This window comes from Mercenaria mercenaria, chromosome 15, assembly GCF_021730395.1.
Source record: "Mercenaria mercenaria strain notata chromosome 15, MADL_Memer_1, whole genome shotgun sequence".
NCBI classification, from domain to species: domain Eukaryota; kingdom Metazoa; phylum Mollusca; class Bivalvia; order Venerida; family Veneridae; genus Mercenaria; species Mercenaria mercenaria.
Window position 1 is genome coordinate 58,516,577 of NC_069375.1, and position 15,588 is coordinate 58,532,164.

The 15,588-nt window shown below is 33.5% G+C and overlaps 1 protein-coding gene across 1 annotated transcript in view; it reads right to left on the reverse strand.

The window, feature by feature from the left end:
* LOC123562098 (G-protein coupled receptor GRL101-like) overlaps positions 1 to 14,510 on the reverse strand; it is a 66,242-nt gene extending 51,732 nt beyond the window's left edge. The window contains exons 1-4 of the mRNA XM_045354751.2: positions 14,507 to 14,510; positions 13,594 to 13,707; positions 12,502 to 12,618; positions 11,388 to 11,573 (exon numbers count right to left, since the gene is read on the reverse strand). Coding sequence (XP_045210686.2) covers positions 11,388 to 11,573; positions 12,502 to 12,618; positions 13,594 to 13,707; positions 14,507 to 14,510 — 421 coding nt within the window. The remainder of the gene's footprint in view (positions 1 to 11,387; positions 11,574 to 12,501; positions 12,619 to 13,593; positions 13,708 to 14,506) is intronic.
* Positions 14,511 to 15,588: the final 1,078 nt, after the last annotated feature.

Genomic DNA, 15,588 nt, shown 5'->3' on the forward strand with positions numbered 1-15,588 from the left:
TGTATATGTGGCTACATGCCGATGAGAATAGCCTTTATCTTCCTGGTGTTGATGAAAATTGCTGGGACTTTGATGACGAACAACAGTTAGTGTACAACTCGAGTGACAAAAAGATTGTTCCTGATGAACTTGTTGACATACCGGTGATATTGACATAAACGAAACCAGTGAAACTGATGAAGATTATAAGCTTACCAATATTGACGATATCTTATAAGATTCAGACAGTGATGAAGAGTCATAACTAAGGATGTTCTAGTATGTTGAATACATAGAAAATGTGGTTTATTGAAAACAAAGAATAACCTTGACATGATATACAAAGACAATGACTGAAAATAATAACGGCAGCATATTATCGATTACGGTAACATAATACTTCTTTATTATTGTTACGTAAATTACACTTTTGCATTCAATTAATAATCATGACATTTGATATCTAACCGTAGAATGATTTTATTGATTAATTTGTTTGTTTTGGGTTAAACGCCGTTTTTCAACAGTATTTCAGTCATGTAACGGCGAGCAGTTAACCTAACCAGTGTTCCTGGATTCTGTACCAGTACAAACCTGTTCTCCGCAAGTAACTGCCAACTTCCCTACATGAATCAGAGGTGGAGGACTAATGATTTCAGACACAGTGTCGTTTATCAGATAGTCACGGAGAACATACGCCCGCCCGAGGATCGAACTCGCGACCCCGCGATCCGTCGACTAACGCTCTTACCTACTGAGCTAAGCGGGCGGGCTTTATTGATTAATTAAAGTATTTCTTTCCTTAACATAATACTAAATAACAACTATTTTATCATGTTTATATGAAATATTATGAAAATTTTGATTTTATGGCAATGTATTTTACTGTATAAAAGTACCATTTGGTATTATTCAGCATTAAAATATTTACTGTTTAAGTATACGAACATTGATACAGAAGCAGGCATAAGCATGCACCTTTTAGACAGATCAGATAGTAAAACATTATGTTTAAACAACATATTTTGTGTTTTCGTCTACACTTGTATTGTCACGTAAATTACAATAACAACAAGGTGGTTTTGATATTAAAAACCAATGGCCTGCGAATAACTGTCTAAATGTAGATTTAACATATCAAAACTAGTTCAAAAATTGCTTTAATTTACCGACATTCATACTTTTCTGTTCCATATCATTCATAAAAGCATTAATTAATTTCAAACAAATAGGTAACGCACATTAATAGGCCGTAAATTACAAGCGCCCCAACAGCCAATGGCAGACAACTTGATTTCGTGATCTGTAGAATTCTATCACCTTATACCCTATATATATTAAAACATGTCATATTAGTTGAAGAATGAGCAAAATACATTTTTAACTGCATATTATCAAAGTGCTATAAAAATAAATAGATCGGCAACTTGAAAGGCATATAGAGCAAATCTCGCCAACGTCCCGTGATAACTGAATGAGATCTCGTTTACCGGAAGTAACGCTTTCTCCGCGCGCCATTTTGTATTCGAAAGCAATCATTCATCGGTAAATTAATTATCACCGTATGACCACGCTTTTTTATGGCAAGAAACGTGTACTTTGTGTCTTAAGACTATTTCACATTAAACTTACGTTGTTTTAGACGCTAACATGTATTTTAAATGTAGTTTTAAAGGTACAAATTGTAACTCCATGCACGCCGATGTTTGTTTTTACGAAGATAACGCCAATTCACGCTCTGACACGAGATCACGCGAGATTACAGCCAGTTGCCATTCTGTGTATTTTATACTTCTTTGATATTATGAAACAATATTTGTGTTCTTTAATTACGCTTAAGCACTGGTCTACGTGTGTCTGTAACTGCAATCACTAAACGCTAAAGAGGCAATATTTCAACAACAGTTCTATAAAATTCATAAACTGAGCTGTTCGTCTATCAATTTTCAAGCAACTATATCAAAAATAAGACAGAACGATTAGTTTGAAATAGAAAGTATTCTTATGTATAACGGAAGTTTGATGAAAGTCTATTTTGGGATGGGGTTACTGCACGGCTAATAACGCACCAAAAGCTACCACTGCAATGCTATCACATAGTTTTTGAATTGTCAGATGTTTACCTATCCAAAAATAACATTGAGGTTTAATCCCCTCAGATGGTACCGCTAGTCAAAATTACTGGGTCTAGCCAATCGACTTTAACGCATCCAAATTCCACAACGAATATTATTATAGACACTGAAATTTCTAATTATTATAACTCCGTTTGAAATCGGCTGATCAAATTTTCCACTACTGTAGGCTATTACACTATAAAGGAAACAACAAAATACGGTGTGAATTAAATGGACAATCAAGAACGGGGATCTTTCAAAACAACTAGTATGATTAAAGAATAGTTTAAGGGATTTGAATATTATTTTATCAAAATCTAATAAAATATCATCAGCGTATGCGTTTCAATGTTGAACTCTGCTGAACAGTCAATTATTATTTACGCTTGCATCAATGTTTAATATACATGTATCACCGTTATATTTTGAAAAAAAAGTGGCACACTATTATTAATTCACAATAATAACTTCACAACTAGGTTAAATAAATGTCAAACATTGTTTACTTCAACAAAATTAAAAAGTATCTATGCAATAATACATTAACTTTTAATATGGCATGAAGGCCTTATTTGGAGCGCACTGCACAGTATCTTGAGCGTTAGGCATATTATCCTGAAGTATTGAAAGTTATTCCGATTGCTCGACGTGTTATTGCATGCGCTGAAGAAAAAAATGATCAGAAAATAGCATTTTTAAGCACGTGTATCTCCGCGTCAGACAGTAGTTATTGTGGTTGAAGGATATGACTTAAGAAGCGCATGCTTTAATTATCATATTAAATATTCTTTTGCTTTTTGCAGAAGAAATCTTTTAATATCTTTAACATCTTAGATTGAATGAACTTGACCGAAAATGATGGATTGATTGTTTATTTATTCATTCATTATTTTACACTTGTTTTGTAGAGTAATATACACACTATCATTACAAAAATTACAAAACAAGTGTCAGTATACTGATATAAACATTGAATTTAGGAAAAGGACTGCCTAAAGGGGCAGCACTTCCGGACAGTAAAACGCCTTTAAAAACTCGCCATTTTCAAACTGTTACTGTTTGTTTTGATGCATTTGCAATAGCGTGCGAGTGTTGAAATTTCACATAACTAGGTGGAACGCAGTTTTCAGCAATTGTTTATTTTTATTTCTTTACAAATGGCATCCATTTTCAAAGAGGGACAACTTTTTCAGAATATTTTAAGTACGGGACAGTACGGCAGAACATGTAATGGTCAGGTAAAGTATTGGTAACGATGTTGTTCGGTTATCAAAGATTTCTGTGTTTTGGTGATATACTCCTAAACCTTAAAAATTTAATTACTTTACCCAAGCGCAAATTGTCATAAATGAACTGTGACCGAGTATTATTCAGTTCATTAAAGAAGTTTGTTAAAATGTTAAGCGCAATACACCCATGAATGCAAGACCTATTTCAAATGTGTACATCTTTTCAAGTTGTGTGTAGGTATAGGGTTTAGAAATTAAGCATGAAAATCATGTATTAATGTATGGAGAGCTCATCATTAGCAGATGTTTTGAAACACTCTAGTAGTAATATATAGAAAAGTCATACACAAATTGCCGAACCATTTTACAGCGAATCAACGAGTCTAAAGAATATTTCAATTGATAATTTCTAAAGAAACATATTAATTCTATGTCAGATTCGAAAATCTTGTCAGTGTAACAAACATTCTGCATCGACAACTAAGAGTGCTGAGTTATTACCACAATTATTTTCCTCCCTAAGGATGTTCTTACAATCGGTAAAGTTTTACCAAATTCACCCACTCGGTAATTTCAGAAAAGAAGTCGTTAATAATAGTTTGGAAGGACGGTTAATGTAAAGGCGGACACAAAAGATTATCCCTGTACTCTTTGTAACTGAACTAAACTGATGTGGAAAGACATAGGACGAGTTGTCCAGGAACGAAATACAGGTACTATTCTTAATTTTATAACTCCATTAAAATCACTAAGAAAGACAGATCTACTGAATTTCAATGTCATAGAACAATAATTATCGATCAGCAACGTACACATATTTTATGTTGGCATCATATACTATTATCATTTAGATTTTTTTTTTTTTGTTTTAATGTGGATATTTTCATAGCACTATTGTAGATAGTAAGTGTGATTATTTCACGAGGTCTATTTAAGGAAACGAAACAAATATTAAGTATATGTTTTGTCGGCTACTACCTTAAGTTTGCAATAATCTTTGATTTTATTATCAAAACAAGGACGAGTAGGAATATCAAGCTCCAATGACACAGTCCGTAAAGAATGACGCTAATTCAGTGTATGTTTGATGAATGTGCGTTAACCCTGAGCCTGCTGGCGGCAAGTGATTCTGCCTTTGCAACCAGTGTAATCAAGGTCTGCACTGTTCGCCATTCAGTCAGTATCGTTTTGGCAAGCACCCATTTTAACAGTTAATAGTACTGTCCAAATTGAAAGATGGATAAGCTCATTATAGAAATTTAACAGGGTAATTATTAAATATATACATAAAAGGCTAAATTGCATAAACAAAATAAAACAACGCAGACAAAACAAAAGGTCATAATCTTGATGCATCAAAATAAAACCGACAGACTGCGAGCTGGAAAGATATGTTCAATTATGTGTGATCAAACTTCTGTTAACTTGTACCATGTCATATTTGTATTTGTTATTTCTTATTTATGTAAATATAAATCGAAGCATGAATAGAAGAAAAGCAAACTGAAATATAACAAACTGTATTATTACCTTGTTCACAGATTGACGGTCCTGCAAACACTAGATTATAATCTGGTGCTGGTAAAAGCGTTATATATCTGAATTGACTAATGACATGAAACCTGAAGTATATTGATTGTTTTTTCGAATCTGATTCTATGTAATATACATTTGAAGTTACGTTGCATCCCTCTATGTCTGTAAGTTCACTGAAAAGGATTCAATACACGTTAAACAACAGCAATTTGTAAAATAGTACGTCCAACAGGATGTCTTATCGGAAGTAACACGTTAAGTAATAGGTTACTCACAAAAACATATTGACGATTTTTATATTTAAAAATTCGTTAATTATCGATAGGAAACTGTGTTTTAATACCGTTTCAACACTGTTTGTCCTAATGATCGAAAACAAATAGGGCTCATGTACAGCTCACGGACAACAATCCGCAGAAATTCGATGGACAATGCAATGTCCAGTTTTCAAATCTGCAACCCGTTACGAACATCAATGTTACTGTGTACTTTGATATATGAGCCGTAAATTTACTTCCTAAGTTTCTCCAGTTGTTTTAAACCATTTTCGGTCTTTACATTTGACATTGTGACATAATAGTCTCACCGCTGAAGGAAATGTTTCGTTCAAAAGGTGGCCAGGACAGGGGAAACACTTTGTATTAGTGGAAAGCCTGCATATTAGAGCAAAGTTGAAAGTTAAAGAAATTCGCTCAATACGTTTTAGGTATGTTTACTTAATGGAGATAATTGAGTTAAAAGAAAGCAAAGAAGAGCTATGATTCTTATACCCTGTACTTTGTCCAAATGTTATCTTCCAACGTGTGAAATTTAATAAACTCACTTTTATAAACGATTAAATTGTTTTGAATCGATTAAACCACTAATCACTAGTTTTGATATATGTCAGTCATAATAATATGCAATCTCTTTCTTTAAATAAATGTTAATTTGTATTTGTATATTGTTTTGCATAATTATACGGATATGTTTTATACAAGACACAATGCTAATCTTTTTGGTCTACAGCAATGCGTAAAGTCTCTGAAACAAAATGTTCCGATGTTCTTCCTTAAAATATAAGGATTTCGACGGATTAGCTTCGTATGTTTTTATTCAAGCAAAAGGAAAGATCGAATTAAGGCAAATAAACTTATATCGTGACAAAACAACCCGGTTAAATTAAACAGCCCTACAGGTCGCCCAAACCCCACCCCCAACACCCCCCTCAAAAAAGGACTAAAAATAAACAAACAAAACAAAAAATAGGGATTATTTCCTGACCATAGCTAAACATCCAATTAACCTTGACGGGTTATTCAGTTATTTAGCGGAAACGGTTTTAAGTCTCAACCTACTGACCGCTGACAATTATTATATTAAACTTGATGTATGTAAGTCAACGTGTCCTTTAGTATCTGAGTGGAAACTGTTTTCAATCTAGAGATTACTGCGAGCCCAAGATAAAATGTTCCTAGTGATCTTATCCTTTGACTCCAAACCCTCGGTACATCTTTTGACAACAGACAATCATCCTAAACGGTTGATGATTGCAGACCAAAGGTTACTTAGTTGTTGAGTAGAAACTGTTTCTGTCTACAGGTTACTGTTACATTGACCTTTGACCTACTGACCCCTACCGAAGGGAAAACATCTGCTTACAACAAGCTATCATCCTGAGGTTAAACAACAATAAGCCGAAGTTTCATTTCCTTGTGCGGCGGAAACTGTTCTCAAGGTTAACGTTACTCAGAAATTCAAGGCATATAGGTTGGCAACTGTGGACGAAAGCTTTATCTTATAGTTTATTTAGTTATCACAACTTTATTCTCAAGGTCACAGTAGGCTTGACCTCTGACTGTTTAAAAATGTTATCACATGTAATCACCCATTGAATTTAGTATTATGAATGTAGGTCAAAGCATGTTATAGGTTTCCAGTCCAAAGGTCTCTCTGACATTTACCTTTTACTTAACCCTGAACTGACAGACCGACTACCGATTCAGAGGAAATCTTTAATCTCTCTCCCCCACCCCCCCCCCACCCCAAGACCCCCCGCCCCCACCTCTCAATCAACAACAAAAAATGGGGGAGGATAGAACAAGTGTAAACAAGCCGTTGATATTATTACTTGACTTGAAAACAAGTGATTGTTGGAAAAAAGAAAGAAATGATGAAACAAATTTTCATAATATACAATTACCTATTTTGATCTAAAGTAGCAGGAAACTTTATCGTGATACAGTTACAGTTACTTTTGCGTCCATCCAAGGACATTGCAATTTCATACTGAGGGTAACACATTTGCCTCATCTGTAAAAGCGTATACAAGGAAATAGTAAGCAAGTACCATTCTAAAATATTCACCTTCTTTAAAAAAACAATTTAATTAATACACAATGTATATGCAGTTTGTGTCTGAAACGCTTTTGACATGTGTCGATTATTCCGAAAGGATATTTACCCGTTAATCAAAATATAGTAACTCTGTTTTTATTTCTAGGTAACACACGTCAATTTCATTGTATTTCTTGTCAGTTGAATTGAAGAAAATTATACCTATAAATATACCAATGATGCGCAGTATATTTTTTAAGCCATAGTAATTGTATTCAGTTTCTGTTGTTATATGTGACATGTCTTAGCTATATTTAAATAATATCGCTGAAATTAAGGCTGTAGTGAACATAGTACAAACAGCTTTACCTGCTGTGTACAGTTATGATATTTCGCGGACAAAATATCAAAGACCTGTCCGTCGACTATCCTGAGTGGTCTGTTTATGAGATACCAATGAAGTCCAACCGAAGAATGCATTTCAGAATCTAAATCAAATTCGATAACCGTATACATTTTTCCATCTTTGAAAACGTCATCAAACTCACACGCTACATTAACTCCAGCTGAAAAAAGAGAGTTTAGGTGTGTGCCGTTTAAAGTCTTAAAAAGACATACTCTAGATAGGTTAAAATGTATTCAAACACTTTACACCTTTTGTCTTATTACATGTAACACATATCAATCTTTTCTGTATCAATATTGAACATATCTCCTTCCACAGTTTGACACTTGACGCGGCTCACGTAGCAGTAGCAAATTAATGAAGACGTTAAATGTTAATTTGAATCTCAAGTTGTCGAAACAAAGTCCGGATAAGACGCTGTCATATTTTTAACAAAGATTGCCTCATTACAGGAAAACGTTTTTCTTTTTCTTTTCTTTTCCTTTTCAAAAAGCTGGAAAAGACCTGCTACACACCTTTTGGAACATAACAGTATTTGTGGATACGCAAAGGCTTTAGTGGTTTTGTCGGAATTTGATCACAGGATTCGAATCGAGAGAAAAATATAAATGAATTCGTAAAATAAGGTTCACACTCAATTTTGCCTGAATGGTACTTTCCTCGAAATATTCATGAATATTTACACTTTTGTCCTAAATCATAGCCTTCTGTGTTTTAAATATAGGCCCTTAACTATCTGTCTGGTGCGATTCCCACACCCACAGGCATTGTTTTCAAGGAATTACTCCGGTTCTGACACTGTCAGTCTTTCAAATGTTTATTCGGGAACTGCGGCTGTCAATCTTGCAAGGATGTACCCGGGCTTTCACCCTTTCAGACGTTATTCAGGATATACGGAGAACAACTTTCAAAGATTAAATAGACTTTGGGAATGGCAACCATTCAAACATTTAATCAAGGTATGTGTCTATCAACTCTTTGGAAAATTTCTAAGGCTATGTGACTGTCAACCTTTTAAGGACCTCTTCAGGCTATGTACTTTAAATGTACTTAAAATAAGTGGCATCAAAATATGGTGTCAAGCGTTTCTTAGAAAAATGTTAAGGCTATTGTGCCTTGTTGTTTTTGTTGTTTTATATGTCTGTTCCTTGAGATCATTTAATGTATTAGAGGTAACATTGCTCCTACATTTGTACAATTACAATTTAAAAACAAAACAAAAACAAAAAACATGAAGTTATAGAGTCTGGTAGCTAAATCTAGGATCGTATTATTCAGAGAAACCTCATTATTCCTTTTTATCGGCACATATATACAAGCTAGAACGTTAACTTCAATACTCCTATGCCGTACCGTAGCAAACATATAACAGCTTAATGTAAGAGTACGTTATTCAAAGTGACCGCTGTCTAATCATTCCTAAAGCTTAGAAAACATGAAATAACTTAATGTAAGAACCTGTTATTCAGACAGGTCATTGATTTCATTATCCTTACACCATATCAAACATGGAAAAGCTAAATATATGTACCTATTATTCATAACATTATTCCTATACTACAGCGAACATGGAAAATGAATGCAAGAGTCAGTTTTTTAGAAAGACTAATAACGAATTATTCCTATACCATAGCAAATACGCACTAGCTCAATGTAATATTATGTTAATCAGAGAGGCAAATAGCTATATTTTTAATATACAATAGCAAAGTAGTAGTAAGATATAATACCCTGTTTTTTCAAACAGATCATTCGTTACAATATTCCTGCAGTATTCAGAAAGACAATTGGCTACATTATTCATATATCGTAGCAATGTTTGTTTGCATGTTTGCAATAGACATTTGCGAATTAAGTCTACGTGGACTGTGAACACTGGAAAGTGTTATGACGCTAGATCAAATACATTTTGCGATATGTATGACAAAACATTTCTCTGGCGAACAGACGGACGGACAGACAAATCCAAATCTTATTCTGTGCGGTTACATAATACGTCAGACCTTACCATCATTATAGGAATGTTTTCCTACCAAACATAAACTAAAATAATCATGTTGAGACGGTCCCCTTGAAAATCGATCGTCTTAGGTGTTCACAGTTCACGTAGACTTAATTCGCAAATGTCTAATAGCAAGATGTAAAGTCCTGTTATTCAGACATACCTTTGGCTACATTATTCTTATTCCGTTATAAACTTATAAAAGTTATATATAACAACATAGTCTTACAGAAAAAGCATTAGCTGTAGTAGGTAAATGGAAGAGCCATTATTCATAGTGGACATTGATTTGACAAGGTTGCAAATTATACATTTTAAACGTCTGTCCTAGAATCTATTTCTTTAAGAAACATTCGCAATATTTTACCGATACAGTACGAATGAATTGCGATTGATGAATAGTTATTCGCGAACAAATTCAAATGGCTAAAATTTATTGGGTATGACAAAACAGGCATGGACCCAATGTTTCTTTGTTTTCATTTTTGAGACCCCTTAGAATCACATTTTCCATTATTTTTATAACAGCATGGTTTCACTTATCTTGTGCTTTTGGAGGAAATAGAAGTGTTGCAAACTTTATTTCGTATTAAAAACAAACTCAACCTATGTCAAACTGCTTTTCTAAGACTTCTATCTTTTACTTGGTTCCGGCAGAACTTTCACATTGCAATGTGTCGGCCGCAAAATGTTACCCCGTACAAGCATTTTAATTTCAATATTTTCTGATCTGTTTGTACCATGAAGTTTATTCAAATCCTGTATAACACTTTTCTACTTGATCCGATGATAGGAGACATAAGGCTTTTTGCACTATCATTACCTCTTATGAACTGACCGCTATTATTTTACTTGGTTGTGCACAATGCTTCCTATTATTCCCCGCTTTTAAATTGTGTTATTACATTAATTAAATTATTCAGTATTGTAACATTACTGTTGTTAATTTAACAGCTAATATACTCCAGAGGTATCAGCCAGAAAATTCTGTTTTAATAAAAGAATCAAGGGCAATAGATTTTGTCACACAAGATTCATTTGTTATTCATTTGCAGTTGTTCATTGATACTAACCACACAAATCAATTTGACCAACCGTTACAGGTAAAGGTCACTAGATATACATAAATGTTGCTTAAGAATAATTAAGGGATAAAACTTGTGGTAATAGTGTAACAATTCTGGCTGCAGTTGATGCTGAGACGATAATTAAATAAGCACTGACTCTTGTTATGATGTGTAAGTAGTAGCTATAACTTGCTAACACACATACCAAAAGCAAATTAATAAAGCTGAAGGTAGCCAATACATCGCTGCAGAAAGTTGTACGTAGTAACAGGCTAAGGCATAAACAACGACAATACTGTATCTCAGACTTTCTCGGGGATAAAAAACAATTTATATATTAAGAGCTAGGTCTTCATATAGGTCTTTTGAGACACAATTAGCTATGATATTTCATTGTCGTATAAAAATATCATTACTCGACGTACGGACCAGACACATGGGAAAATAATTTCGAATTTACAAGTAAATGTTTAAATGGTGTACACAGTGAAATAAATATTAGCTATGCTTGCGATTATGACACAATTCTGATGCTGTAGCGAACTTAAGGTAAAACACCGCAACAACATAAACAGTTAATGAGAGATTTTTTCAGGCACCGTGTTCATTGAAGTAACTTCAAGAACCACACGTTTAGAAGTGAATAGGCTGTAATTGTATACCAAAGCTGCATAGCAGCACGGTAACTGACAAAAATTTAGACATCTAATAATTGTTTATGTTATAGTTACGAACCAATGACGTATTTTCCAGACTTTCTGAATCCAGCTTCCCAAAGTTCTTTACAGGAAGTATATATTACTTCATCACATAACTCTTCATCACTTCCGTCTTCGCAATCAGCGTAGCCATCACATGTTAAACGTCGTTGTATGCAAAATGCAACATCGCAATGAAAAGCAACATCATGTTGGCAGCTGACTGAATATTTAATAGATTGGATATATTTTCTGAATAACTTCAAAAAGTTCGTAACCAGTTTTAATTAACACTTATACTTGAAATTATAAGCACTCGAACTCTCTTGAATACACCAACTTTCAGCCACTTTCTAATGGTATGTGAAGCAACATGTGGCCGGGTAGAACCACAGCCAAAGTGTCACTTGGCAGAAACGATATTAACTTAAACAGTGCATCAGCTTAGATATTTTTTTCTACTTTTTTGTCAACTCGTAAGGACATATGACGTTTATATAAAAATAAATGTTTTACAAAACAGTACAACAACATATATTTTATTTTACTTTTCCAAGCTACTTAAAACTACAATACCCAGAATGATTAATATAGAAATTTGGACAAGATTGAAAATCTCGACTCCAACCACAACTATTGTGAATCATATATATTTATCTCCAAAACTTGATTTTATTGAAAATAGAAACGACATACATTTCTCATGAGCATGATGAAGTCTGAGTGTACAAATGTACAGAAGATTTCAAGTGGGCAATACGGTTCTCCTTTAAATAGGGTTTAATTTTATAGTAACTGAAAACAATTTTTATCAAGATGTTCATATTTTCTGATAGAATCTATATAATTATCTTATACAAACGTATCAATTTCAATTTGAAAACATGGGCACAAATGTAAAGTCAATAGTTTTCTACGAACCTGCTTTATATATATGTACAAATTGAATTCGCCTTCAGTGAGAAATTAAAATTACTTAAAGAAAATTCGGAAGTCTACTGCTGTTTTTTTTTTTTTTCGTGGAAACTGAACGTTTTTATAGATATAAATATATGTTCCGCAAAATCTCAATTAAATTTTATTAGTGAGCTTAAAGGCAGTATCGTTTTGTTTAAATTGTTCTGATCATATTGATTTATTTATATCTATACCACAGCCAATTTCATCTGAGCCGTCTATACACTGTTTGATAGCATCACAGCGCTGGTTTGAAGAAATACATTGCCCACTATTACATCGGTATTCTGTAGGTAAACAAAGACCAAAATCTGCAAAAGAAAAATAGCGTAGTTGAAAGAGGTGTATAATAATCATTTAAGCGTTCCGATATATTTTACGAATTTAATGTCAGCTGGATAGGGAAGAACTTTTATCAGTTGAAATGAATCTGTAAATAATATCAGTTATAACATTAGTGATGATGACTAAATTGGTAGACAGGTTGAAACATATGAAGACAGATGTATACAGCTTTAGATTTCAATCCGCATAAAGAAATTAACTAAGAAATACCAGAAAAGTTTGTATGCATCTTTGTAAGACATTGAACATACAGACAGATGTTCAGATGTACTAAAAGCCATACACATTTCGTAATGAGATGTGCGCATTTTACTAAACCTGTATCAGTTTACATTTGCAATAAAGCACTAGTGCAGTTTCAAGCAAATCTCTGGTATGGTAGATATCAGTATCATTATGCTATTTGAAATGTTCAAACATGATCATTTAATTCCATGACAATGCATGATAAAACAAGCATAATTAAGTCAACCTTGGAAAACAGATGAAAAAAGAAAAAAGAAACATGTTTCTTGTAAAGTATCAACCGAGCACAGATTGAAATATCAAATTTGGTGTAACTCTTATAAAGACCGATTCTTAAATTATATGCCATCAATTATAGCGAACATTGTCGCAGAAAATCGAGTCAATTGCTACTAGGGCGAATGAAGTTTAATATGTTTGTCGTGAAATTTAAACTAATACTTTAGAATTAAAATGAACAAGACTTTTTTGGTTTATCGTGTGTTTTAATGCAATTTATTTTCAAACGATTGTATACATAACTACTTTGGCAAACGCCCTTGTGATTAAATTCTTCACATATGATTACGAACCATGGTAAATCAGACGATCAACGACTCAACGGCCTTAAATATTTTAAAAATAAAGAAATCCTTTGCATTTCAGAGAGAAGAAAACATAAAAAGTCAAAGTTGTAGAAATCTTGAATCACCTACCACAATACTCATCAGATGCGTCAATGCAATCATCCCTGAAGTTACAGACTTGACTAATATGGATGCAATCACCGTTAGTACACCTGAACTGATCCGTTGCACAAGTAGACGGCTCTGAATAAATAAAACATGCTCAAAGTTTTCCATCTTATCCGGGCCGTCAGCACAAATCAAGTAAATATTAGGCCGCATGGTTATTAACGAGAATGACGTTTAAATAATATTGTAACCGTTTAATAAAGAGTGCTCTTAATTCATACTTAATATTTTCCCAATATCTATAATATATCATGAAGAAGAATTTTTTTTTCTGTTTTATGTTATATGTTATGCACAAATTCTATTTCCTGTCATAAACGAACTCCGTCAAATCTTGCTCAGATGCAATCTGCGCTTCTAGTATAGATTTTTTTTTTGACAGCTACAACATCAGTCTATCGCCGTAAAGTATGTACTCGTGTTAACATCACAGTCATCTGGGGTCATGGAGACCATTCAATATGTTTCAGCATGGAAGAGTTCAGCTTACACCGTGTTAGGGTAGACATTACCCTCAATTTCCTTTCATGAATAGACTAAATCAGCCGTAGCGTTAGAGTGAATTCCATGCTTCCAAGAAAATTTTATGTAGATATTATTTACCCATAAACACTTTTTGACATGTTTTCATATACGAATCTATGTGTATATGAAAATTACAGAATTATTTCTCTTTTATGATTTGAGATTTTTATTTCCGACTTAAGTGTCATCGATATAGCTAGAAGATTTTTTATTAACATATTGGTTGTTTGTGTTAATAATTCAGATGTCGAATTTTGAGCTAACACGGCCATTATTTCAGTGCACACGACTAGAATCCGTTAATTTCGCAAGCAAGTCTAACAACATGTCTCACATCAATAAACATTACTCATGTTCTAACACAGTAGGATGAGACGCAAAAGATTAGAGGTCACACTTGCTCTGAGCTTCTGTATATTTTTATATGCTGAAGCTATGCAGTCATTTTACTAAATTATTGAAGTATCTCAGTTTTAACAATTTAAGACAATTTTGAATATAACGGCTTTAATACACGACAACCGAGGACCCATACATGAAGCTTGGAAAAAGTGCAGTTGCGAAAAAAACAGGCCCTGACTACCTATGATCAAGGAGGAGACTAGTATTGAACTTCCTAAAACGTTTTAAACTGGTATGGATTAAATACTTACTAAATAGCAACGAATATTATGTTTTGTGTATGTAAAAGAACGACGGAAGAGTGATATGTATTATAGAACGTTGGGTATGAAAGACACACTGGTAAGTTTTGTGAAATACAGTCTGATGTAACAGATCAAAATTTTCTAACATTTACAATATTTTAACATTTTTCCGGGTTTTGACGAAAATTATTATCATGGTTACATTGTATGTATACTGAAAGTAAAGCTAAGGTGCTAAAACCTAAAAGGATGTTATGGTTCATAATTATTCGAATGTGTTTCAGTGATGATGAAATTAAAGGATTTGAACAAACTATCCGAACACGAGTGACCGCAAAGTGTATGACTTTATTCGCACATTGAAAAGAATTGGTACACGATTACGGAGAGCCCGTACAGCATACGTTGTAAAAATGCAGTTGTGAAAACAGCGTCCCCTAGTATTTATGATCAGGGAACAGATTTTTTAACTTCGTTGAATGTGTAAAATAAGCATGAACTAAATTATTGTTTTGTAGCAACGGATATTGTGGTGTGTGTTCATTGTAATAAAATGACTGAAGTAAATAGGTATATTTGTATAGAAAGTGTTGTATGAAAAATGCAATGAGGAGTTTTGTGTAGAAAGACAAACAATAGATACCACACTGCTTTGAATGAGGCCGGTTATAAATACCGTCAAGATGTCACCATACTTTGAGGCCTGTATAAGCATACTTCGAAGCACTTGCTCATTATTGATATGGGTTCAAAATCATCACTTATGGTGTAGCATTTTTCATGC